The 25,962-nt window shown below is 38.9% G+C and overlaps 1 protein-coding gene across 1 annotated transcript in view; it reads right to left on the bottom strand.

Annotated features, from left to right (window-relative positions):
* The window catches only part of spns2 (SPNS lysolipid transporter 2, sphingosine-1-phosphate), a 109,947-nt gene that overhangs the window by 18,209 nt on the left and 65,776 nt on the right, over window positions 1–25,962 (bottom strand). The window contains exons 4-9 of the mRNA XM_066660782.1: window positions 19,113–19,264; window positions 11,509–11,575; window positions 6,965–7,107; window positions 6,422–6,574; window positions 5,863–6,052; window positions 833–898 (exon numbers count right to left, since the gene is read on the bottom strand). Of these exons, the coding sequence (XP_066516879.1) occupies window positions 833–898; window positions 5,863–6,052; window positions 6,422–6,574; window positions 6,965–7,107; window positions 11,509–11,575; window positions 19,113–19,264 (771 nt within the window). The remainder of the gene's footprint in view (window positions 1–832; window positions 899–5,862; window positions 6,053–6,421; window positions 6,575–6,964; window positions 7,108–11,508; window positions 11,576–19,112; window positions 19,265–25,962) is intronic.

Genomic DNA, 25,962 nt, shown 5'->3' with positions numbered 1-25,962 from the left:
TCGGAACTAATGCACTCCATAACCTCTCACACTTACACTCTCTCACTCTGCTGTGTGTGTCCACTCGGCAGGATGGGAGGTCATTCTGTCTCTGCCTCCTACGGGAAGTACTATTTCATTAGGTCAGTCAACTTTATGCTCTCTTTCTCTATCTCTTTCTCTCTCTCTCTCTCTCTCTCTCTCTCTCTCTCTCTCTCTCTCTGTGTGTGTGTGTGTGTGTGTGTGTGTGTGTGTGTGTGTGTACAGCACAGTTCCATTGTTGTTCTCTAAAGGTACAGACAGTGTCCCTTCCAATGTACAAGGGGTCCCAAAATAAGAGTCTAGAATTTAAATGGGAACGCAATTCAACATAAATATCTACAATTAAAATATGGTACAATTATATAATAAAATTATGTCTTAATATGTACCTCTGAGGGTCCCACCTTAGTGATGATGAAAGGTACCACCTCACAGAGTTTTTCTGGGAGAGCAGGATAAGGGATGATACAGCTCTTTTTCTTTCTTCATCTTAATATCACATTTTCATTTAGGTCTCTCTCTCTCTCTCTCTCTCCCTCTGTCTCTCTCTCTCCAGCCCTCTCCACCCAGATACAAAAACATGGCTTCTCCTGAAACTGTTATTTCATTTTATTTTCCACGGGTGGTGTTCACATTAAGCTCAATCAGAGGCAGCAATTACAGCCGGAGCTCCACCCAGCCTACAGCAACCCAGCTCAGACACTCACATACATATAATACTGCATTTTTCTTTGAAGGACTGAGAAGAACAACCTTCTTTTGTAAGAGTTCATTCAAGCTGGTGGATAAATACAGGCTTCTCCATACGTACCATTAAAATATCTGCTGTTATGGCCCAGTTCACAAACAGCAAGGTTTCACCTATGAAGATGCAGACCTGATGGGGGGGAGGGCAGAGAAAGAGGGAGAGAATATATTAAGTTCATGATTTCTTCAATGAAACGTTAAAGTGAGAATACACTGCTGTCAACTTATCATAGTTCAAACATTAGACATTCTCAGAATAAAAGAAAAAAAAGAAAAGCATGTTATTATGTTGTGGTCACATTATTTTGGAACATGACACTTGGGGTCATTGAGCAGCATATTTTTTCTTCCACAACAAAATAGAGACAGAAATCACCAAGAACAAACACACTACCCAATGTCACAAGTCATCAGACTGTTTCCCACAGTAAATCACAAGTATTCAGCTTTGTCTGCTTCTTTGGACATTCGTTGCTTAACGGTATATTAAGATGCAAGTATTGAGTTTCGTAAGTGATTCTTTGTGTGTCTCTAAGTTGCAGACACTGCCTGCAGCAGCTGGCATGCCCAATGTGTGTGTGTTTGTGTTTGTGTGTGTGTGTGTGTGTGTGTGTGTGTGTTTCGGGTCTGTCAGATGAGTGGTCAGGCAAAGATTTAGAGATTTTTGGACTGACCAGACTGAGGGTGTGTGTGTGTGTGTGTGTGTGTGTGTGTTTTGTTGCTAGGCTCAGTGCATAAATAGGAATTATGCCCTAATTGTTGCCAAATCTGTCATATTTAAATTCTGGTCTGTTTTAAAACATAATGTTTTTATTGTTTTGTTTTAAGTAACATTCATGGCAGATGCCTCATTCAAAAATGTTTTAGACGATATACAATACTCAGCAATTGTCTTAAGCACCTAAGATTATTATTATTATTATTTATTAATAATATTATTAATATTTATTTTTTATTTTATTTAATAAATGTATCTTCTTAACATGCCTGCTTGAATAAAAATATATCTAATTACAATAATACAAAAACATGATTTAAAAAAAATGTTAAAAAAAAATGTTTTACAAATCTAGTTAATGGGTTGTGAGAAGATTTTTGTTTTCAGATATTCTCGATTGTATAGAATTTGATTTAACATTAAAGTGAAGTAATGGATGATAACCTTAAATAATAATTAACTGCCACATAGAGAGAACTGGAAAGGGTTAAAGCAAAAAAAATCATATGCAGAATATCACCACTTACTGTAATACTGTTATTTGTTTATTATTTTTCTTATAGCTTTTTATATGCCATTTGCTCAGGTGAATAAAGCTTGTGTATCTGATAAAATGCTTGGTTTCATTGCCTTTCTTCTATTACCATGCTATGTGTTCAGTATACGTTTAAAAAAAATGTGAATTATATACACAGAAATTTCATTCATTATGTTCTCAATCATTTTCTTAATCAAATCAAAGCATTTTCTGAATCTAAATCAAATTGAATAGAACTGTGGTGTCAGAGATTAAAATTCCCAGTGTGCACAAGTGGAGGCTGTCATTAAGGCATGTGTTTTTGCACAACTCAGTGAAAAGTGTGTGTGCATGCGCGTGTGTGTGTGTGTGTGTGAGAGAGAGAGAGTTAAGGTTCAGACAGCGTGACTGACACATTGTGAGTGTAATCCTGCTGGACTGTGGTTAAAGCTGAAGTCTGATCAGTAGGGTTGCAGACAAGATGGCAGCTGTCTCTGTTGGAACCCTCTCTCTTTCTTTTTCTTTCCAGTCTCTGCCTCTATCTCTATCACATTCTCAGACTTCACATCTGTCGCCATCACACTTCTTTTGCTCCTTGAAGTCTTACATTCTCTGTCCAAAATTTTACATGGACTCCATTACACTCACCTAATCACACTGAAAATTCTAAAAGCTGCTAACATCTTTAGAAACAAATGAGGATAGAAATAAACCTTAATACACTCTACATTAATTATTATACACTGAATTTCCTGAGTCTTAAAGGGAATGTCTACAACTGTGAGGAAAACTGTTCTCTATGTTCAGTAATGCCACATCTTTTAAAGTGGAATAACTGTTGTGTGTACGTGGCTGAGGTTTGACTAGGGTGACCAGACGTCCTCTTTTACCCGGACATGTCCTCTTTTTTAGACTTAAAAAAATGTCTGGGCAGAATTTCACAAACGTCCAGGTTTTTTTTTTTCTAGAGCTTACATAGAATTTCGAGAAGCGTTTCGTTCACAAACTAGTCCCGCCCCCCTACTCCGTTTAGTTTGCTTGAGTGAGAAGGGGGCGTGGTGAAGTAGCCTAAAATCTTCGGATTGCACGGTCTGACTGTAGAGCTACCGTTATTGGTCAATAACCTTCTCTGTAAACATTTAATTGCTCAGTCTGCATGTCAGTAGTCCTTGTTTACGTGAGGTAAAGCTCATGTACAACGTACACATAGGTTCAGCTAAGCATACAACGGGAGTGAGGGGTGAGAGCTCATCACCGAGACGTGTCCTCTTTTTCACCATCTCAGATCTGCTCACCCTAGGTTTAACTTGTCTGTACATTCAGGCTTCAAGATGACTGCTCCTACAGTTTAATATAATTTACTCAATTTTTATTAGCATCTCAATTATATATTTTCTCAAATATAGAATCATTTGAGATTTTGATTATAATAATGGAATTTGTGCCACTCTCCTGAATAAACCTGGTTCATGAGGTATACAATATAATATGATATAATATAATGTGATTATTTACAGTACATATTATGTACTCAAAACCTTAATGTGAAACTAAAATAGATGAGAAAGTGCACAAGTCCAATTCATTAATCTCGTTCGCTGCACGTACAGGATGCTGTAAACTGAAGTGAGCCATTCTCAAGATGTGACCTGACCATTAAGTTTCCCTTTAAAAGTAGATTTAATATCAAGTATTTTAATCTCTGACTGTGTTTCGTATGGGAACTCCGGATCTGTTGGGGTTTTTAATTTCTCAGGGTGTTGACAGCTGATAAAATACAACCAGTGGTCAGTTTATTTTCTTGTACGGCTCAAGTTTTCCCACTGTCAGAGTGGTCAGTCTGGAAAAAAAATTGCCATTGTTTTCCAGCACTGCCTAGTGAAACTGCACCCCTTTCCTGGTTAGTGTTCATTAAACAAGCAAAACAGCAGCTTACAGTTCCACAAGGCTTTCCCCTTATTACACTGCTTTCTGAACCATCAGCCATCTGTAAGCACTTGTCCATTTTAGAGTGTTTAAAATAATGTAGAACATTATAGTCTTCCTTCAGTGTACTTATAGGGTGGATCCAGAAGTCATTATAAGACTGGGCTTCCTGAGTTTTAGCGTATGGTATTATTCGCATCAATGGAGCTGAAATTTAGGCTGAATCTGGGCCTGGTGTACAGCAGGATTCATTATATAAAGCTAATTTTGAAGTAGAGAAGCAACAATATTTTTAATTGAAATTATGGTTATTAATAGGGAATTTGTCATTCCTTTGCTACTCTACTGGGAGCTTTAAACTAGATTTTGTAACGTCTCTGTGAGGACAAGTGAGGTATACACACAAACTCTACTCCAAATCATCAAAGAGGTAACTGATAAAGATCCATTACACAAGGGAGTTTTTGGAGGGAGGGGGTGGTTTCCTACACTCTTCCTAAAGTTACACAGTGCAGTTTCTGCAGTGCTGAGCCTGGAATAACAATGACAGAGGCTCTATTCTCCCTATTGAAGTTCAGTGGATCATCACAGTGAGTTTGAAGCTACAGTTATAAGGTAAAAAATATTATATATTGATCCTATTACATTTTGACCTGAAAGGCAAATGTAGTTGACAAGTAAGTCTTAAAATCCTACCACCCAATTAAGTATCTTTTAAAAGAGAGATTATTATTGGGACTAAATATATACAGGGATTAGACAATGAAACTGAAACACCTGGTTTTAGACCACAATCATTTCTTAGTATGGTGTAGGGCCTCCTTTTGCAGTCAGTACAGCATCTATTCGTCTTGGGAATGACATATAGAAGTCCTGCACAGTCGTCAGAGGGATTTTAAGCCATACTTCTTGCAGGATAGTGGCCAGGTCACTACGTGATGCTCGTGGAGGAAAACGTTTCCTGACTCGCTCCTCCAAAACACCCCAAAGTGGCTCAGTAATATTTAGATCTGGTGACTGTGCAGGCCATGGGAGATGTTCAACTTCACTTTCATGTTCGTCAAACCAATCTTTCACCAGTCTTGCTGTGTGTATTGGTGCATTGTCATCCTGATACACGGCACTGCCTTCAGGATACAAAGTTTGGATGCACATGGTCTTACTGGTGCAATGTGCTATTAATGAAGATTGGCCACCAGGCTGGTCCAATTTAGCCATGAAAGCTCCCACACTAAAATGACAGGTGTTTCAGTTTCATTGTCTAACCCCTGTATATTAGCCATTTTACACCATATTCTCTACAACTAAATGAGTGAATGCTTGTGCAACATACACCTTAGAACAGTACAGGCCACAATAATGAACTGCATTATGTTCATTGATTTACTTGTCAAGTACATTGTTTTATTATCATTATAAATGTATGTTATAATTTTCTTCTACATTTTCTTAGATCTGCCTGTGGTTTTTGCATTTGCATCCTCCTGAAATATGTGTTTTTGAAACATACTAAAATCTCTCTCTCTCTCTCTCTCTCTCTCTCTATTTTCTTGTTGCTATCTTAATTTAAAATCATAGCCAGATATTCATACACAGTCTATACACACCACAGAGCAGAGGTCTGGCACAATTACCATTAGCAGTTGCAACTTTAGCATCACACTAGGCAGCCATTTTTAAAGGCTGGAACCTGGAAGACCTCTGCTATAGAGCTATGAGAAGATGGTTAATTGACTCTTGGTATTCTGTTGAAAACAAATGTTTGTAAATTGTATAATTTAACTCAGGAAATCCAGCCCACTAAACACTCACCACTCATTTTCTGTTCAAACATCCGCCTCTGTGTCCAAACCCATTTTAAAGTTACTAAACTAACAATCCCTGACCCCGTCTCCTGCTATCTCTAGTCTTAACCTATGACCAGGGTACTTACATATGCTCCTATGATGCTCTTCTTGGCAACAACGAATATGAGACAGATGAAGATGGCCGAGCCCAGCATGCTGACTGCGCATACCAGAGGGTCGGCCCGTTCTGTTTTCTGCCGGCAGAACCGCGTTGTGGCTGCGCCGATGACCACACCCAGCAGTCCCGTAACACACGTGATGGCCCCGAAGATCAGACTGTATGCCGAGAAATAACATGCATAAACTCATCTACTCTGTAGCCATGGCAGCCATTACAGAATGATAAATACAAATATATCTTCAATGTCCACGGAAAAACATGTATCTGCCAAAATAGTAACTTTACAAGAAAAGGAAAAAACCTTCTTAACTTTCAATGGAAGTCAGTGTAAAACATTTTTATACCAAATAATTTTGGAGCATTTATATTTGTCTATTCTTCATGAAATTTTCACACAAAGTGAAGGACAGCTGCTGTGTTAAAATAACCAATTAATGAACTGTTAAAATCATTTTAGTTACATTCCAAATGTACTATCTGATTCTTAAACCAATCCTGCAGACGTCATAGAGAGCTATGGTCACCTGTCTTTGCTGCTGCAGGGCTGTTCAGTACAGCTCTCTACTGTCTTCTGGACCTCCTGAGCTCTGAACAAATACTGTGGGATCCAGATACCGAACGCTCCTGTCGCAAACGACACAGCTGCCGAGGCCAGGGAGGAAAACACGTAACTCTGGCTAGTGGCAAAAAAAAACTGTGTTAACAACACGAAAGCTTTCATGGTACACCTGCATAATAACTTTAAAAGGTAATATTGTGATTATACAGCAACTGCAATATTCATTCTATATATCATACACATCTACAACTGTGATTGGTCAGATATTAATGGCACAAAAACATTTACTAATTTATTTAAGGCTAATTCTATCATAATTCATTCCTATGCAGTGGCATTCGAGGGGTATTCCTTGTCTCTCTTTCTCACGCTCTTTTTATTTTATACCTTCTAAATGAGCTAAAACACCTTAATGTGTGACATCACAAGACTGTTTCACAAGCTGCTTCTACTCCCGGTGTTTTTGAGCTTCATTTTATTCTGTTTTAGATTCCACAGAGTCTCTTACTTTTTTCCAAGGGCTTTGATGTCACACAACCAGGAGCTGCGAGTTTTAATGCGGTTGTTGTGCTGGTCAGGAGAGCCTCTCTTGGGGTCAGGGACGAAGAAGAGGATGAGGCATCCAGCAGTCATCCCCAACAGAGGAGACACCTAGAAAGAAGAAAAACTGGCTCTTTAGCTGCACCATAAATTTTTCCTACCCTCCTCCAAAAGCTGCATAGTGCAGTTTCTGCAGTGCTGAATCTGGAGTAGCAATGTCAAAGGCTCTATTCTCCCTATTACAGCTCAGTGAAGCATCAAAATGATTTTGAATCTGTAATTTTAAGGTTAAAATATTGCACAGTGTGCCTTTCACTATTCATGTTCAACAACAATTATGTTCTTTTTTATGCAAATATATAGTCAATTTGATTAAAAGAATGACTGCAAAAGATGGCATAGCTGTGATACCAAATATCAGTATCAGGCTGACTTCAGAGGAAAAAATCCTGGAAGGGTTATCAAAGGGAAGATAAAATCAGTCTGGACTGGGCACAAATGTTAAAGCATTATCACTGTGAGACAACAAGCTTGATGCCTCAGCCAAGGGCAAAACTGGCCTCACTGTTTCTAGGTCAGTAAGGTAGACCTCCCCCTTCACAAAAATTCTAGCAAATGTGTTAACTGTAGTCACAGAATTGCATTTAGTGCAAGAATCAAACTTGAAATAACACTCATTCACACTCTGTGATGTGATGCTGTTAGCTGTGTCTTTTCTTTCTGAGTGTGGTTCCGGCATAAAAGCCTGCTTTTAGATGTTCATCTTAAATGCTTCCATTTAAACAGCACATTTTAAATGTTAGTAGATATTACATAATTCCGTTTCGGCATCGGTTTACATGTTAGTTTTGAAAACAAAAATCTGAAGAGTGTTTAAAGTTTGATGTTTGTTTGTTGAAGTCCATTCTGCCCTTGACCCACTGGCAAATATGCAATATCAAATATTTTCTTTGAGATATTTTTTTGCAACCCAATCACCAGCGTATACTGCACAGACCCAAGCTCAAACTGTAGGTGCTGCTCAGTGATGCGTTTGACTCTGCTGTATTGAATGAACTCTACTCTAGCTCACTCACACTCTCTAAGTAAGTCTCACTGTCCCTCACTCACTCTCTGTAGGGAAGCAGCTGCATTCCACCAGGCCATGAGCTATTATATACTTTATCATCTTTTAATGGTCACAGTAGAGTGTGTATGTGGAGTGTGTGCATGTGTATTTTAGTGTGTATGTGATATGTGCATGTTTGTGTGTGTGTGTGTGTGTATGTGTGTGTATACGTGAGATCTCACCCACAGAGGTCCATCCCCTGTGAAAGCAAAACCAATTTAGTCTGTCAGATGGAATCCTCCTGCAGATATTTTATGCCAGTTTAATACTCAGCTCTGGTGTGTGTTTGAGTGTGTGTAAGGGGGGGGCAGTGTTTACGCTAATCTTGCCTGCATTAGTTATATAATCTTTTCAAATAACAGTGTGTTATCCAGTGTCAGAAAACACATAAGCAAGTTTTCTGGAGGCTACTTAACCCCTTAGTTCTGTAGCGTGTGTGATCATTTAAGCATGCATGTTGTACAATGCTAATTCTAGAGTGTAACGTTCCATTACTTGTTAGCTTCATTAGCATGTGCAAAGCTGTCAATTTGAGCTTTAATGGTTTTGACAGATCAAATACAGTGTTATGATGGAGAATATATGTTAACTAAAGGGTATGATATGTAAAAAATTATTTGTAACACACCAAAAATGTACATTTTTATACATTATCTGTAACCGTTTATCCAGTTCAGGTTCGCAGTGGGTCCAGAGCCTACCTGGAATCACTTGGCGCAAGGTTGAAACACAACCTGGAGGGGGCGCCAACCCATCAAAGGGCTAAATTTCAATTCTAAAGGTATAAACAGCTTAGATTCATTTTCATATAATTCAAGATTCACGGTGTCATACGCAGAGTTAATACAATAGCTAGCTGTCCATAGACTGAAATGTATGCTCAGGTGAAATTCATCTGTTATACATATTTGAATTATATCAAATGGTAATGGTATCATCTGGCCCAAAATCAGTCCAAATGGGTGACTCACTTTTCTTTCTGTGCTTGCGCAAGATTTATATAAAATATGGCTGCCTCCCATCCTCCCTAACTTCTCAGCAATCCTCCACAGGTAATGTATCTATCCTCCAAAAACATTTTGTCCTACATCCAATCTCTCCTTCTTTTTTCTTTTTCCCAGAAAAGGAAGGTGGCTGCGTCCTCAGGAGTAGTGCAAAACAAGCGGAAGGTAGCACGCTATGTTTTTTCCTTTTTCTGAAGCAGGATATAGCTGGTAGCAAGCCCCTTATAGTCTAATTGTTATTCTTCTGCTGTTTTTAAAACGCCATTGATGATTAACTGCCCTCAGATGCCCTCCTCCTTCTTCTCCATTGGTCACTTTGGCAGAAGGTTGCTCTTGAGCAATACGATGGAGCACTTGTATTTGAACTAGTCTTTCCAAAAACAAGCAGCTCATAAATGGTTCCACCACTTTTACTGTTTAACTGTCACAACCCTCTCAGGTTTGAACTAACCCTGAAGGCTTTTCTATGCCTAGATGGTTGCTTGTAGAGACAGACTTTTGTGACAAGACACATCACATTTTGGCATAATTTATCCAGTGTCAGAAACACAAGTCTATTTTTGACTTGTTAGATGGCCTGAGTCAAATTTGTACAGATATGGCACAGTTAGATGCCAGCTACACTACATAGCTCGGCTTATCCAAAATTTCTGCTAAAAGTAACACCAGTCCTTCACAGAGCGGCACATTCATTAACACACTCACCTACGGACACTTTTGAGTCGTCAATCCACCTACCAACGTGTGTTTTTGGACTGTAGGAGGAAACCAGAGCACCCAGAGGAAACCCATACGGACACAGGGAGAACATACCAAACTCCTCGCAGTCACCCAGAGCGGCACTCGAACCCACAGCTGTTGCATAGTATTAATATTGCATAGTATTAATATATATAAAATAAACTATATATTAAATTTTTGGAAAATGGCAAGCGAGAAGAATATATTCATCACTGCATTCGAGTTCCACACTGTAAAAGCATGTGCATCGATTTCTGCTGTTCTTGGCAATATTATTATTTTTAAAAGTACATCTGAGCTTGGTTTAGATGATTTAAAGATGGTGATTTTGATGTTAGTGAAGTTATATATTTATTCAAAATAAAGTCATTATTAAATAAATAATAATAAAAAGACAATTGTCATTTTTAATTCTATCCAACAGTAACCATAACATTCCAAAAATGCAGGAGACTTTTTTAATTTTGAATTATAATTATACGTTAAATTTGAATTATACAATAGCAATAAAATTATTAATTATAAATAAAACTTGTTTGTACATAATACATTAAAATAGGTAAATTTACTCTTAATGAGGGCTGCATATGAACTTTTGGACATAGTCTGTGTTAAACAGTGCACAAAGCAATACACGAACACCAAGCATATCTTGACTGATCAAATATAAATGGCAAATTGCAAATTTCGTTCTTTGCATAAGCCTTACTTTATAAGATGGCTACACACTGCGGTTACAGCGTTGGCATCTTAGCCACCTGCTGTTACTTTAAGAGGCCACAATAAGCAATGCTAATGAACTATACCTGTTAACAATACCAGTCACCTGTTAAAGTTTATGGAAAGGAAAGAAGAAGAAAAATATAGGCCCGCATTGTGGCGGAACGGGTTATTGAAACAGTGAATTGAGAAGAATCTTAAGCACGTCTATTGGGGCCTCTTGCTTTCATAAGGCTCTATTAGAGCTTTCCTTTCTCTTGTTTCACTACGTGTGGCTCTTAGCTGCTGAAGAACCTCCATAACTTCACTTTCTTTTCCGTGCCTCCTCTCTGTCCTTACAGGAATTTGTGGACAATGTCCGTTTCTCTTACACTTTGGCTTGTAAGGGCTGGGGGCTGAGATATATCAAGAGTAGTCCGAAATACCCTGAAACAAATGTGTCTTTGTGCTCCTCCTGCACAAATGGGAAGAATAGTGAAAGCCAATCTTTTGTCTGAAGCTAGTTCTAAGACCTTAGTATAGCGCTATTAGGGAGATCTGATACGTCCGGTGTGAGTGGGACCCCAGGGACACAGTGGTGATGCTAAATTAAAGTGCTGCGGTTTGCTCGGCTGTCAGCACAGCATACACAGGATTGCAAAGTATGAGAAAGTATTTTGGGAATCACCTGTCTCCTTTGCGTTTGATGGGTGTTTTGGAGCAGCATGTGATGAAGAAGAGAGGTTTGTGTGTGTGTCTGTATGCAAATAGTAGTCTGCGTTGCCTTTAAAGCAATTTTCACACATTAATAAATATCCACCATTAACAAAAATTCTAAACCTTTTGTGTGTGATCTTTCATTTATTCTTCCTTCACCACACCACATCCAAATCTCCCCTCTTGTCCTCATTTACTCTCACACCTTTGCACATGCACACTTCACACAGAGAGAGTTCTTACCCTCAGAGCCCAATGCCAGTCCCCTGCAGCATCTTTAGCACTGGATCCCAGGATGTAGCCAAGACCACTGCAGAGGAGAGACGGAAAACATGTTTATGTAAAGAGAACAGAGTAAACAAACATTTCACATTGGAATCAAAAGCCAGAATAGACTTCAGCATGATTAGGCGGGTGGTTATTCATAAATAACTTATTCAGTGTGTTCCTTTTCTTCTCTCTCTCTCTCTCTCTCTCTCTCTCTCTCTCTCTCTCCACTCTCTCTCTCTCTTTCTCTCTTTCACTCTTTGTCTGTTCTCCCTGATTCTGTCACTCTCTCCTCTGCTCCTTATTCCTCTCTCGTTGCCCTCTCAGAAGAGCAGAGTCACGCTAGGTGAAAAATTCATGCTGTGGGAGAGCTGGCTGTTCTCAGATCAGACTCTGTGAATACTAATAGCCTGAACTGGACATCACCTCCAGCAATGGCAGAGCCTCAAGTACTTATCAGTGCTCATTAGTGTGTGTGTGAGAGAAAGAGAAAGTGAGACTCTGGTCTTTACCCAGTTTCGGTCACTTTTGGCTGTGTAAATGATTAATACCTCAGTTTAGTTGGTGAACTGCCTGTATCAGTCTGAATGGAACATTCAGCACATTCTTTGAGGCATTCACCCAAATTCCCTTCGTTTTTTTTTCTGGTGATAACTAGCGGATGTTAAGGGTGAGTAATGGTGCAGAAACAGAACCACAGTACCTGTGTTCATTATAGGTTGGACATGCTCATTTGTTGGTCCCTCTTTGTAAAAGTGACCTTAAGGTCATGTGACTTTAGGCCAGAGTGTCATCAGAAATTTCATTTTCTCATTTGTAATTTGAGCTGTTTAGTTTTGTAGCACTTTGGTTCATGCTTTTTAACATTTGGAGGTCTAGTCATTGTGTAAATAGTTCCTGTCGTTTTCTGCCGTGAGCAGAGAGAACAAACCTAACATACCCTACTGAGACCCTTTGGTACTCATTTACAGACTTTGGGGCTTCGTAAACACATTAGACCAGTTTCGAACATACTAACAGACTGGAGGGCTGCAAATAGTGAGGAAACATCCTCAGAATTTTATTTAAAAAAGGTTTTTTTTTTTTTGCAAGCATTACCTGTAAAGCACAAATTGTGCTCTCAAAATATCTAGAACAACGTATTTGTAAGATTTATCATAACAACAATATTGTAATATGATGATAACATTGTCTGAGTTTTGAAAACACTGTGATAACTCCAATTCCAGTGAACACCCACATTCATCCCTAGATGTTTCATTAATTTCCGGATTGTAGAAAATTAATGTCTTTGATGTCTCCACAGGCCACTGATATCCCTGATGATACAAGTTCATACATTTACTGAATCCAATATCTGTATAACTACAGCTCCTGGTTCTCATATCCATGGGGTTAGGTTGTTTATTAACTTTTTGTTATCCTTTGTGGGTTTGAGGCATGCTTGAAGGGGACTTGCTGAAATCTCTTATATCTGAGTCACAGCTGCTCAGACACCGACGAAACTCTCTCAGCTTTGCGTCCTGTTTACTCTCAGATAATGTTCATAATGACTCTGTTATGACCTGACTACTGAGGAAACTAGCACACTCTCCCACTGATTACGGTGCCTCCACTTTATTTGCAACTTATGTTCTCATTTAACACTGTGGTTGCAGAAGTTACGAACCAAAATGTCTGTTCATCTGACTTAAAGTACCGGTGTAAAATGTGAACATACCGGATAAATGTATTGTTTATGATCTCAAAACCTAAGCTAAGCCATATTCACATATGAACTCTGGATAACGTCCAGAGAATCAGATCCAGATATTTTCTGGAGTTGCCTTTTCACACATATAGGGTACAGCCGGAGACTTTCCATGTCAGACGCAATCCAGCAAAAGCACTTTTTTTGTGTAGTTTAGACGTAGGGTATCTGTGTAGCGTGTGCAGGAGGCACAGCATGAATTCACATAGGGGCTCACTCAGACATTACCCAGATTTTGTACTAGGGGACTGGCAGGTATAGTTCATATATGATACGGTTTTGATGTCTTCGCTTTATTACTCAAATGTGGGAAATGAGATCTAGTGATAATCATTCTGTGCCTTGGTGGGTCCCAACTTGTGCGTGGTATGGTTCCCTTTGTATCAGATGACCACCAGATTTTCATTTGGTGCTCCCACTCCTCCATTTCTTTCAATCTGGTTCAATCTCTCTCGTTCCCTGGTGGTGTGAGTCATTCGCATTCTCTCTGACTCTCATTTACTCTCTGATGTCCTTGGACCTAGCCCTCATTGTGTGAAGAAAAACTTCATGAATAGCAAACAGAACTTGCAGGAAATTACACAGTACATTTGCTTCTGGAAGGGCATCATATCCTCCAGCCTCCAGACAGCCCTTCAATGTTATCATAACCAAAAGATTTATTATCATCACAAATTAGGGATGCCCTTTCTGTCATTAGGCCAAGTGTGTTTTTATTACATTCAGACACACTATAGGTCTGTTAAGTATCCAGGTGCCCCTTCTAACTACAGAATTCTGATATTTTAGAATGCAAATGGTACGATCAGACTCCAGCAGCACTGCTGTGTGTGATTCACTCGTACCAGCACAACACAACACACCACCACCCAAATCATTCTTGCTCTATGGGGACCCTGACCATTGAAAAACAGGGTGAAAAGGGGCAAACAATGTGTACAGAGCAATTGACTTACCCCAATCTGTAGAACTGTAAAAACTACAAAGTGCTCCTATAGTGTTAGTGGAGCAGAGAGAGTGTAGAAACAAGGGGGTGGTCATAATGTTATGGTTGATCAGTGTATATACACTCACTAAAAAGGGAGCAAAGGTTCTCAAGTTGACTTATGGTAACGCTGAACCATATCAGCACATAATACAGCAGAATTATATTAAAATAGGAAGGGCGTCGCATTCCACAAACGTCATTAGTCTTGTGTCTGAAAGGTCTGGCGTGTTTAGCTGAATATGTTCCAGGACATTCCTCATTTTGCTGGTTCATACAGACCACAGATAACATCACTGCTCCTGAAGGACAAAGGGGATTTTGACGCCAGATGCAGACTAACTCTGAAACTAGAGGAGAACAGGGCAATTGAAGCCTCTCCAGATACATCACCTGTTTGATTCACCTGAACTTTTCTTCTGACAAATGCATATATACAGTAATATCAGTAGTCTTGTACCACCACTAGATTTGTTGAATCTTTTTTAATCAAATAAACTCAGGATTAAAATTATATTACGTTATATGTTTTATATTATCTAAGCCGATATCTTTTTTGGGAACATATCAGCCAGTGACAACATTAACACTGATAAACACAAAATAAAATATAACATATTCAAGTGTGAGCCATGCTCTGTCTGTGAGGAGTGTTCTCTCTGTGTCCGCATGGGTTCCCTCCGGGTGTTCTGGTTTCCTCCCACAGTCCAAAAACACATGTTGGTAGGTGTGAGTGTGTGTTCTGATTAGCGTCATGGCAGGGGCAGAGACTACATGGAATCATTTGGCACAAGGAATGGATACACTGTAAAAGGCACCAGTCAATAACAGGGCATCACAAACTCACCCACATGACCTTCCAGCATGTATTTTTGCACTGTGGGATGAAACAAGACCACCTGTAGGAAACCAAATCAGGCACAGGGAGAACACAAAAATGTCCTCACAGACAATGACCCGAGGCCAGGATTAACCCACAGATTCCATTGTGATGGTGTGCAACCAAATAACATATGACATTGTTGCTGTCCAATGAAATAACACATATCTCCAAAATTAGTACGTTTATAGGAGAAGGAAACAACATTTTTAATTTTCAATGGAAGTCAGTGTAAAACGATTTTATTCCATGTACATTTGGAGCATTTCTATTGGTCTATTCGTTATTACATTTTTACTCAATGTGAAGAACAGCTCCTGTGTTCCAATGATGTAATAACATACTTTGTATATTGTATATAATTATACTTTGTTATACTTAGAAGTACATAATGAAGAGGTACTAATGTGAAATCTCATTATTTTCTGCTTTACTAGTAACTATATAAAGTGTACTAAGAGTCTTTAAATATAAAAATAAGAGTATTTAAAATATTCAATAGAAATTTTAAGGGACCAAAACATAATGGCATGATAATGTCATATGCATGGTAATGCTCACCAAAGATTACTAATCTCCAGGCACTGGATGACCTTTTGGCTTTGTTATTTTACAGCAATGTTTTTTCATTCCACTGGGGTTGGAACATTCCATTTCACACATGCTTCCTGTGTTCTGCCAACAACCACATTCAATGCAGGTAAACCTCATGGTTGACAATTGACAATTTTCTAACAGGCAACCAAGGCCCAACATGCCTCACAAATGAACTGAGGGTGTGAAAGTGTAATAGTGTAAATTAAGATATTTATTTATTTATTTATTTATTTGAAAAGTCAACCTAACTGCAAACATAGTTGATTAGTCAAGACATGTTTGTGACATGCCTAAAGCTTTTTTAGTTTTGCACTGGAGGCTACAATATATAAAATGTATAGTAAGCTTATGAGGGCTGCACAGTGGTGCAGCAGGTAATGTCGCAGTCACACAGCTCCAGGGACCTGGAGGTTGTGGGTTCGATTCCCGCTCGGGTGACTGTCTGTGAGGAGTTGGTGTTTTCTCCCCGTGTCCGCGTGGGTTTCCTCCGGGTGCTCCGGTTTCCTCCCACAGTCCATAAACACACGTTGGTAGGTGGATTGGTGACTCAAAAGTGTCCGTAGGTGTGAATGTGTGTATTTGTGTCTGTGTTGCCCTGTGAAGGACTGGCGCCCCCTCCAGGATGTATTCCCGCCTTGCGCCCAATGATTCCAGGTAGGCTCTGGACCCACCGCGACCCTGAATTGGATAAGCGGTTAATGAATGAATGAATCAGTAAGCTAATGTAATCTAACTGGTTTTGGACAAACAACAGACTATCACACATGTTTCAATCTGCATCAATATTAGTATGGAACAGGATGATAACTCACTGATTCATGTTTGCATGTGCCCTTTAGTGTTTCCTACTGTGACATTTTGTGACTGCAGTATAAAGTGAATAACATCTCAGACACTATGAAAAACATCTACAATACTAATATTAATACAAGTTTCAGAGAAAAACATGTCTAAGCTGACTGACTGCATTTGTATTGGGAAAAATATGCACCTTTTAGTGAATGTTTCTTACAGATTATTTTCCCCTTCCAAAAAAAAAAAAAAAGGCACAACAGTCCAGACAACATGTGATGGGTTAGTAAATAATGACTAACCTACAGTAGGTGTGACAAAGTCCAGAGAGGAAGAGAAGAAGAGAAAGTCTGTGTGTGACAGACGCTGTGTCTGAATCTCTGCCCTATTCACTGTATCGTATTTTGGTTTCCACCTTTTTGTAGTAGTTTCCAAAACATTGTGGACAATTTTCAGTGTGCTCAAACAATCCCACAATGCACTGTACAACCCATGTGCATACGTGGGTAGCGGATAACCATAATACACTGCGTTGTTTGGTTTAAAAAAAAAACCTGCATTAAGTTAAATCCAACTTCTATACCATCCTGAATTCACTTGTGAATGTGATACAGGCTTATGATAGACAAACGAATTTTGAAGTTTTGGGCAATGATGTTTTAGTTCTGTTTGAACTATAAGAAGACAGACATTCTTGACCTTTCAACGTTTCTCTCTCTCTCATCTCATCTCTCTCTCTCTCTCTCTCTCTCTCTCTCTCTCTCTCTCTCAGGAGAGATTTATTGGCCAGGGAGAAGTTTTCCCTCTTCCCTCTCGCGAGGGAAATCCATTTCCTGTCAAGGCTCGTGCTCAAGCCTGATCTCACTTCCTGGAAACGGTCATAACAACCTGGCCACAGATAAACAATCAGTGCCTAGAACAGGAAGTGAGGCGGCAGGGTTCGGTGTTCCAGTCGTTGGCCTCTTATTGTTTCGGCTAATGAATACTTTGTTAGCTTTGGACCTTCAGGGCCTCCACATACCACAATTAACATGTGGCGGCCATTTCTTCTTCCTGACCTTTTCTTCAACTGCAGTCAATCTCTCACCAACATTATTAGCTGCTACGCTGCAAATCCTGCCATGTACAGATATTTGATCAGTGTTACATTCACTTTTGTCCTGTCTATGCACCACCAGGATTTGTTCAACATCCCCTGGGCAACATTTGTATGGTTGCATTAAAAAAGGCAGGCCAAAAGATTGACTGTACTGTGCGGTCATGAAAACTACAGTGGAAACCAGCTCTTAGCCAACATAGGCTATATTTATCTATTAATATTAAATAAAATATTTAAACTGGAAGATGAATTTCAAAAATAGACATAAAATATTAACTAACTATGCAGAATTTTTACTAAATATTTTTTTTTTCATCAATACTCCATCTGATCCGAAATCCTAGTAGAATAAACATTCTCTTGAACTAATTAAGTGTAGAGTTAATGGGGCTAGGCTAAGCGACCACCTCACTAAATAATGTAATTTTGCTAAAATTCCATTGTCATCACAATCCTAATCATCTTCATCACCATCATCACCATCATCATCGTCATCATCATCATTCTATATCTAAAATTAAGACGTTTTCTCAATGAATGTATATACCACGGTGAAGCTTTTCATATTTATATTGGTTGAAATCTTCAAGATAGCAACCAAGTTCAGTACAGCACTTCTGGAGAAGCTGCTTTCTGATTGGTCATCACTGCATGACAACACTGCTATTTTTTAAACTGTAAAACCTTAAACTGCATTTATAAAGACATATTCCCTGGATTGTCTGTTTTTTTTTTCTTCTCTTTGTCTGGGAACACAGTGATATTATAAATACTGCAGTATGTCAGCTTGTCTTTTGGTGTGTCTTATCTCTCACACTCCTATGGGTTTTGAGCCTAGAACAAAACAACCCCATGTAGTTCAGGAAACATCTTGGCCACAGTGCAGCCTGGTGAGTTGATGTGGTAAATTAGAATGCACCCCATGTACCTTCTCACTGCACACACATCCATTTTTTATCAACCCTTCTGTGTTTGTTTTCCCATCTTTCTTCTTCTTGTTCATCCTTTTCCACCTCAATGAACAAAACAGTGCTGTTCATTGGTGGTTAGTAATAAAAATAAGGGAAAGAGAAGATGGAGTCTCCATGTGTGTCCATATCTGTTCTCCATTTTGTGAGTTCTGCCTATCTTTCTGCCCCTTGGTCTGTGGCAGTCACAGAACAGAAAGGTCCCTGCACCACTGTGGATTTGACCTTTACTGTGCAGAGATGGAGGGGAAGATAATGCTGCTGCCAAAAGCTTCAATTTGCGCAGCCTCTCTATTTTAAAATTTTATTTTGTTTAATATAGCATCAAATAACAAATCATTTAATATCAGTACTTGATATTTCACTAATATTTCATTAAATATTATGTGGCTGAATGCAATGAAATAGTCACAGCAATGTTCCAGTGTAGAATGTAAAGATGTTACCACAGCAAAGTGGATAGACTCCTATAAACAATGTATATAATTTTTTTTAAGTCGGAAGCTTACCTTCCCAGTGGAATGGCCATGTAGAAGACAGAGAGCATCATAGTCCTGCTGTTGCTTGTAAACAGGTCTCCAATGATGGTGGGTGAGATGGAGGAGTAGCTGGACTCACCAATGCCCACCAGTCCTCTGGACAGCACAAACACCCAATAGTTCTGTGGGAACAAAGAGATAATGTTGTCAGAAAGCAGGATCTACACTTAGCAGAAGAATTTTGACAAGAGTCTTTATTAGTAGTAAATCTCACAGACAAAAACACAGTTTGACAATACTGGGTACGTAGAACATGACGTCACAGAACATCATACATTTTAAAGCTTCTTTTATAAAGTACCAATTGCAGATGTTTGAGGGGTTTGTTACTGTATCAAATGCATTGAATCTCTTTAACATAGTTTTAAGTCATTTTTATATATCATTTTAAAAACATTTTTTATTTTATATTTTTTAAATAAATTATTTATTAAAATATTTATATTTAATATGTGTATGCCTAATCCCAAAGTGCCAGAAAATGGGATTATCATCAAATAAGCTTTTCCTTTTTCAAAAATAAACCACTACTCCCTTCCTCACCCAGAAGGCCTTATTCAGCAACACCTCTTAATAAATCTGTTGTATCTAATACTGACAGTAATGCCAATGTTGTGTGTGGATTTCCCCAAAAACACAAAGAATTAATTCAAAGAGGCGAATGCATATTGAAAGGAAGATGACCTTTTGCATAGCCTTACTATTAGGAGACTGTATATTCATATGGGATGTGGTTTATAACAATAGGCCTTGGTTTGGCTTGGAGCTGTGGTCTTGGAAAAAAAAGAAACTGCTTTAGATTTTCAAAAGCAATGGTAACATGTGGACAATGCACTTTGACCCAAGAGTGCTGGTTTAATGGTTAGAGCAAGGGGAAGGAAGCCAAAACAGCCCTTCCCAGAAAGGGAACTAGACTAGGTGGGGTACATATATAGCAATCCATGTAGACAATTTGCTGAAGTGTGAGTGTCAATTGTGTGTGTTTGTTTGGGGAGGGCTGCTGGGATATAAATGTCTGCTGACTAAAATATGGGTCAGTTTAGATCCAGCCGTGGAGAGTAGGACGATACCCTTTGGCCCTGCCTTCTGTCTCCTCTTAGTCCCAGAACATATTTTACATGTAATCTTATGGGAGACAGTTTTTCCTACTTTTAGGATGTGTTGTCAAGTTTTTTGTTTTTTTTTGTGTGAGCTGGCCAACATGTCACACCTCAGGGGGCTAATGAAAATAATCAAGATGGAGAGCAAAGTGTTGGTGGGAAAATAAAACTTCTTAGAAAGTGAATAAAAGAGCTCTTGATCTGTTAAATCTCCTATTCATCATTTTTGCCTGCTAATGCAAAGCTAAGCAAACATCTCCTCAATATAGCTATGCTGAGCTAGCTAGTTAGCATGTACACGCACACACATGGCTGAACACAATGCTAACAAAATTATAGTGGTTACCATTAAGCAGTAGTTTGAACTTAGAATATTCATATTATTGTTTAATATTTGAACAGTAAATAAACACCTCTTTAACATTATACATTCCCATTTTGAGGATCCAAGAGATGTCTGAACTACATACAATTCCAGAGAGTGTTAAGCCTGTAAGTTATTTGGTCAGAGCTTCTTATGTGTTCAGTCCAAGGAGTTAAACACTGAAAATGACTGCACTTAGCTAAATTTAAAGTTCAGAATTGTATTGGAATATTAAATAGCTTAATGTTTGGCATTAACATTAATCTTCTCAAACTTGCTCTACCAAATTTGACAAAAATGCCTCCATAGTTTCACATTTTCCCCTTTATATTTCTTTTCTGTAATTAAGTTAAACCGCCCTGGCAGACTCTTTACATATTGCAAGCTCCAGCAATACAAAATAAAAGGATACTACAGAAGTAATCTATAGCCAAGAGACAAGAAGCCACCTTTCATCCCCCAGTTATATACACAAATGTGTAGATGCTCATTTAAAGATCTCATATAAAGTTATTCACAGCAAGCGTAGGATGCTCAAACACATTCCACAGTGCGATACTGAGTGAACGTTGGCAGTATGGGAATTCTCCAGGGGAATGGTACTTAATCAGATTAGTGTAAGATGTGTGTGTGTGTGTGTGTGTGTGTGTGTGTGTGTGTGTGTGTGTGTGCGTGTGTGTTCATGTGTTTGTAATATTGCATCCTGGTTTGTGTAATGTCTCCTGGGTCAGTTCATGTAGCTACCTGGGAAGCCAGCTGCTGTTTCTTGTGGATGTTTAATAACTGAAGCTTAGGGGTGTGTGTGTGTGTGTGTGAGCGAGAGAAATATATTTAAAAAGATGATCAAAGCAATAATTTCTCTGCAGTGACTTCTAACAATTGTACCTAAAATGCCTTTATCGTGCATTGTGCAGTGTCTGAAAACAAAATGCAAATGTATTTTAATGAAAGATGTGTTTAATCTTATAATCTGTGTATTTTTATTGTATATGAAAATTCTCTGTATAGTTTTTACATATAATACCATAAACTAATGCATAACTTACTGAAAACAGACTTGAATCTCCATCAAAAATGCTCAATCAATCATCAAATATGTATACCTAATATGACATTACACTTGTAGTGCTTTGTGTGTGAACATGCACTTTAAATGTATTGCACGGTGTCCTGAGGAGTCCAGGCTCCCTCCCACTACTGGACATCCCTGTTTTTTCGCCTTCCTTTTTTATCCCACCTGACGGCCTTCAAAGGTGCCAGTTGTGCTCTATGAGGAGGAAAAAATCTGTGCTTATTGTGGAGTGTTACATAATTCCCAGCAGGCACAGGGAATTACTCTGGAGTACGTGACAGGAATTGCCACTGAGAGTAAAGCTAGGCAATCCTCCTCTTCCACACACACACACACACACACACTTCTTCCACACTATACGCTACAGCTTTACAGCGGTTGCCGGATGTGACAGCAAAACTGTTGGGGAGCGGACAGCTGGAAAGCTGCTGGAGACCCTGCAATGCAGGGAAAATAATGGAGTGATAGATGACGTGGAGAAGAACAGAAAATATGGATGATGCTAACACCAACACACATGAGACATGTACATACAAAGATAAAAACCACACAAAGAAACCTATCAATAATTTGTTAATGATTATGCTAATGTAATATGATTTTCTATATTAGTATATTATAGTGATATAATAGTAAATTGCCAGCTAATAGTAATAGCTTCTAGTCTTTTTAGAAGGGTTTACACTTGATGTTGGATATTCTGATGAGTATTTGATGGCATTAACCCAGTAGAACCCTTGAGATATCAGGTACTGATGTGGGATGATTAGTTCTGAATTGGCAATTCCACTTCACGGTATTGCATTGTGGTTCATCACCACAGAGATTGCAATTCCATTGCTCCAGAGCCCAAAGCTGGGGTGCTTGGGTGCTTTACCCCCCTCTGGCCAACATTTTGCATTGTTCCAGATCGTCCTATTTCATTTTCTGCTTTTCTACAGAGATTTTACAAGCCTAGTGAACAATGGGTGCAACTCATAATAGTGGAATTCTCTCCTTATAAGGAGGTCTATGTGTGTTTAGACTGATAGTATATATTATATGGACACAAAGTAGCAATATTGAATGAAATACACAAAAATAATTTTTTTATTTTTTTAACTGTAGACACTCGCATGCTGAGTAAATATACTATCGCACAGCTTTGCTCTGTCACCATTTCCAGGCTAAGAACGATGTTCCTAAATCCTTAATATAAAACCCACTCTGTGTATTTTTTCCCTGAGCGCTCTCATGAGTCAGTCAGGTCAAGCTTATTTATTTTAAAGCCGACCGTGAGGAACAGGGTCCTGCTCTCTTCTTTCTTCCACATTAAAGCCATGAAGTGGAGAAAGCTGAGCAGCTTTCGATCCCATCCCTCAAAACCACATGCATAAACATGAGCTTGTGAAATATATTCCACTTGAATATGTGCATATTAAACTGTGGGGTCTGCCACCAGCCTCAGTCTCCTGTCAGAAAGAGAAGAAATTATGCTGAATGTAGCTGGTGAAATCTGTGATATTCTATAGATGTACACAAGCTGACTTCACCAGAATTTAATTGCCTTCTAATTTCTGTGTAATCCCACCCCAACCAAACAATTTGTTTAACTAATCCTTAAGGATTGTTCTTATTCTGGAATCTCTTTCAGCGTTTCATCTTTATCAGTCAGCAAAGGCCTATTGAATCCCCGCAGCTGTGAACAATCTTGTTAAAAGTGTTCAGCTCCTGGAGATCCGAGGGAGTTTTGGGAGATGAGTTCATCAGCAATGGGGCAGGAGGTCGGTGTAAAGTAATAAAGAGATGTGTCTGAGATATTCTCACTAAACTACAGAGTGAACCGGGAGTTGGGGGGTGGGGCGGAGTGTGTGTGTGTGTGTGTGGGGGGGGGGTACTAGATGGAACTATGATGTAGCTATGGAACTAGATGGAGACAGGTGTTTTTTTGTTGTTGTTAATATTTTAAGGCACTCATCTGATCATAAGGCAAAAATAAATACATCTAACACATCTCTAAAATAAATAAAACACATCTCTAATAATTTAAAGAGGGAATGCAGCTCGTTGTTTCATATTTTCATTCAAATTTGTTCTCTTCCCATAAAACACTGTACTTTAATATCAGTCAATACTGGCTAATAAAAATGAACATGCTAGTATTATTACAACAACAATACAAATTTGATTAATATAACAAGATTCCAAAATCAGTTACTGAACATCTTTATTAATAATATACGTAAACTGAAGCATTAAACCTGAACACTAAAGGCCCAAGAATTGTTCCTTGGGGGACCCATAAGTTGTTTTAATGATGTCTGAAGGAAGAAGTAGCCAATGCAGCATAGTAGTCACTTTCATTTAATCCAGTCTAAGACTACTCTAAGACAACTTTTCAGCCAGAGTAAAAAAGCTAAATTCGGGTAGCCTGGTTGCAACTTGATTAACTTCAACCTTTAGTTTGTTGTCCCCTTAGCTGGGGAATTATTTTGATCATTTGAATAATGAGAGCATAGCTTAATATCAGTGAATCATTGTTAGAAAAGATACTGCAAGAACTTTGCTTCATGGCTAATAACACCTCTGAACCATGGTGTACACTCATTGTTTCACATGGCATCTTATTGCTAACTGTTTTACAGTATTTTATGATGTATAAAACAGTAGAAGTGGAAGTCTGTGGGAATGAAAACATATGTCATAATAATGTTATACATCATGTTTTATTGATTAATTGATATTTTTATACCCCTGTTTTCACCCAGTAGTTGCTCATTTAAAATTTTACCCTTTCAGCTGACTCTTAGCCACTACTGGACAGTCCCACACACTGGGGGAGAGTGCTGACTGTTCAGGTCCATCACATCAACTGTTAGATGGCTATGCTGGTTGTCACTGTGCTGTGAGATGAACGGAGGGAGCAGGCCATTCAGAGACAGCAAGGCTGTCTGATATATTTGCAGAATTTGTTCACTTTATCTTACAATGTTAGGCTCTATTAACGTGGTTACATAAGAGTCTACAGCTGTGGTGTTTTCTGATTGACAGATGCAAAAATATGTGCCTTCCTTACACTCATGGGTGCATATGAATAATGTGTTTGTGTGTGTGTGTGTATGTGCATTTATGCTCTAAGGCTTATAACAGGAAGGTTAGTGTGATGAGAAATGGCTTCTGTCAGTGTCAACTCAGTTTTATGGATCGAGGGCAATTTATTCAGTTCTTGACCCCAGGCATGGGCTTCATGGACTGCCTTGACCCACAAGAAGACAAAACACAGAACACATACACACACACACACACACACACACACACTCACATGCAATGCAGACGTCAGCTGGAAAACATCCCAATGCGCATCTACACACACGTCCAAAGACATATCTTAAGAATCTGTTCTTCCTCCAGGCCGCAATAAACAATCCTTTGACTGTCATTTCACTGCCATCTCTCTGTTAATGTGGCCTTTTAATTAGCGGTCACTTGGAATCACTATCTCTATGACCTCCCTGGAGACTGGGCTATACACACACCCACACAACTCTCTCTCTCTCTCTCTCTCTCTCTCTCTCTCTCTCCCCTGCTGATGTGTACTTCCTTCAATATCCTCAGAGTTTGACTGAGAGCATCTGTAATGAATCGTAGACAGAGTTAATCGAATGAAAGCTATCCAGTATCTCAGCCTGGGCATTTCCCCAAGGCCTAAATGTCGAAAGGATTTGTGTAACATCAACACTTGCATATTCGGACCACCGCTGAGTCATATGCCGCATTTGTGAAAAGGCCTAGGCAGTTATTAGCGAACTGTCTGATCTCTGTTAAAGCAGCAGCTGCCCCTTCACCTCCATTTACACAATGAAATAGGCAGCATGTGTAACTAAAGTGTCTTTTTTATTGCATCTGGAGAGTGTAGGCCTATTGAGGGATGAAGTAGGTAAGGCTGTATGTCACATCTCTAAGACCTCTAAAATTGCTATAAGCTGAATGAGAGGCCATACAGCTGTGGACAGTTGTGATATCACAGTCATGATGAACTTAAGATCTCCACTGGAGAATGAAGGACATGTCTTTCAACACTGTTTTGGAAATGTTGTCTTTCTGTTATAGTCCTTTAATCATCAATTTAACATCATTGGAACACATTATGTGAACATTTCATAATGAATGGACCAATAGAAATGCTCCAAAATTACTTGGAAATAAAATCTTTTTACATTGATGTCCATTGTGATGCTCCACTGATGTGTAATAAGGAGAAGAAAGCCTCTGTCATTCCTATTTGGAGCTCAGCATTGCAGAAAC

The sequence above is a fragment of the Hoplias malabaricus genome, chromosome 2, assembly GCF_029633855.1.
Source record: "Hoplias malabaricus isolate fHopMal1 chromosome 2, fHopMal1.hap1, whole genome shotgun sequence".
NCBI classification, from domain to species: Eukaryota; Metazoa; Chordata; class Actinopteri; order Characiformes; family Erythrinidae; genus Hoplias; species Hoplias malabaricus.
The sequence above is the reverse complement of the archived record's forward strand: the minus strand, read 5'-3'. Positions and strand labels throughout refer to the sequence as shown.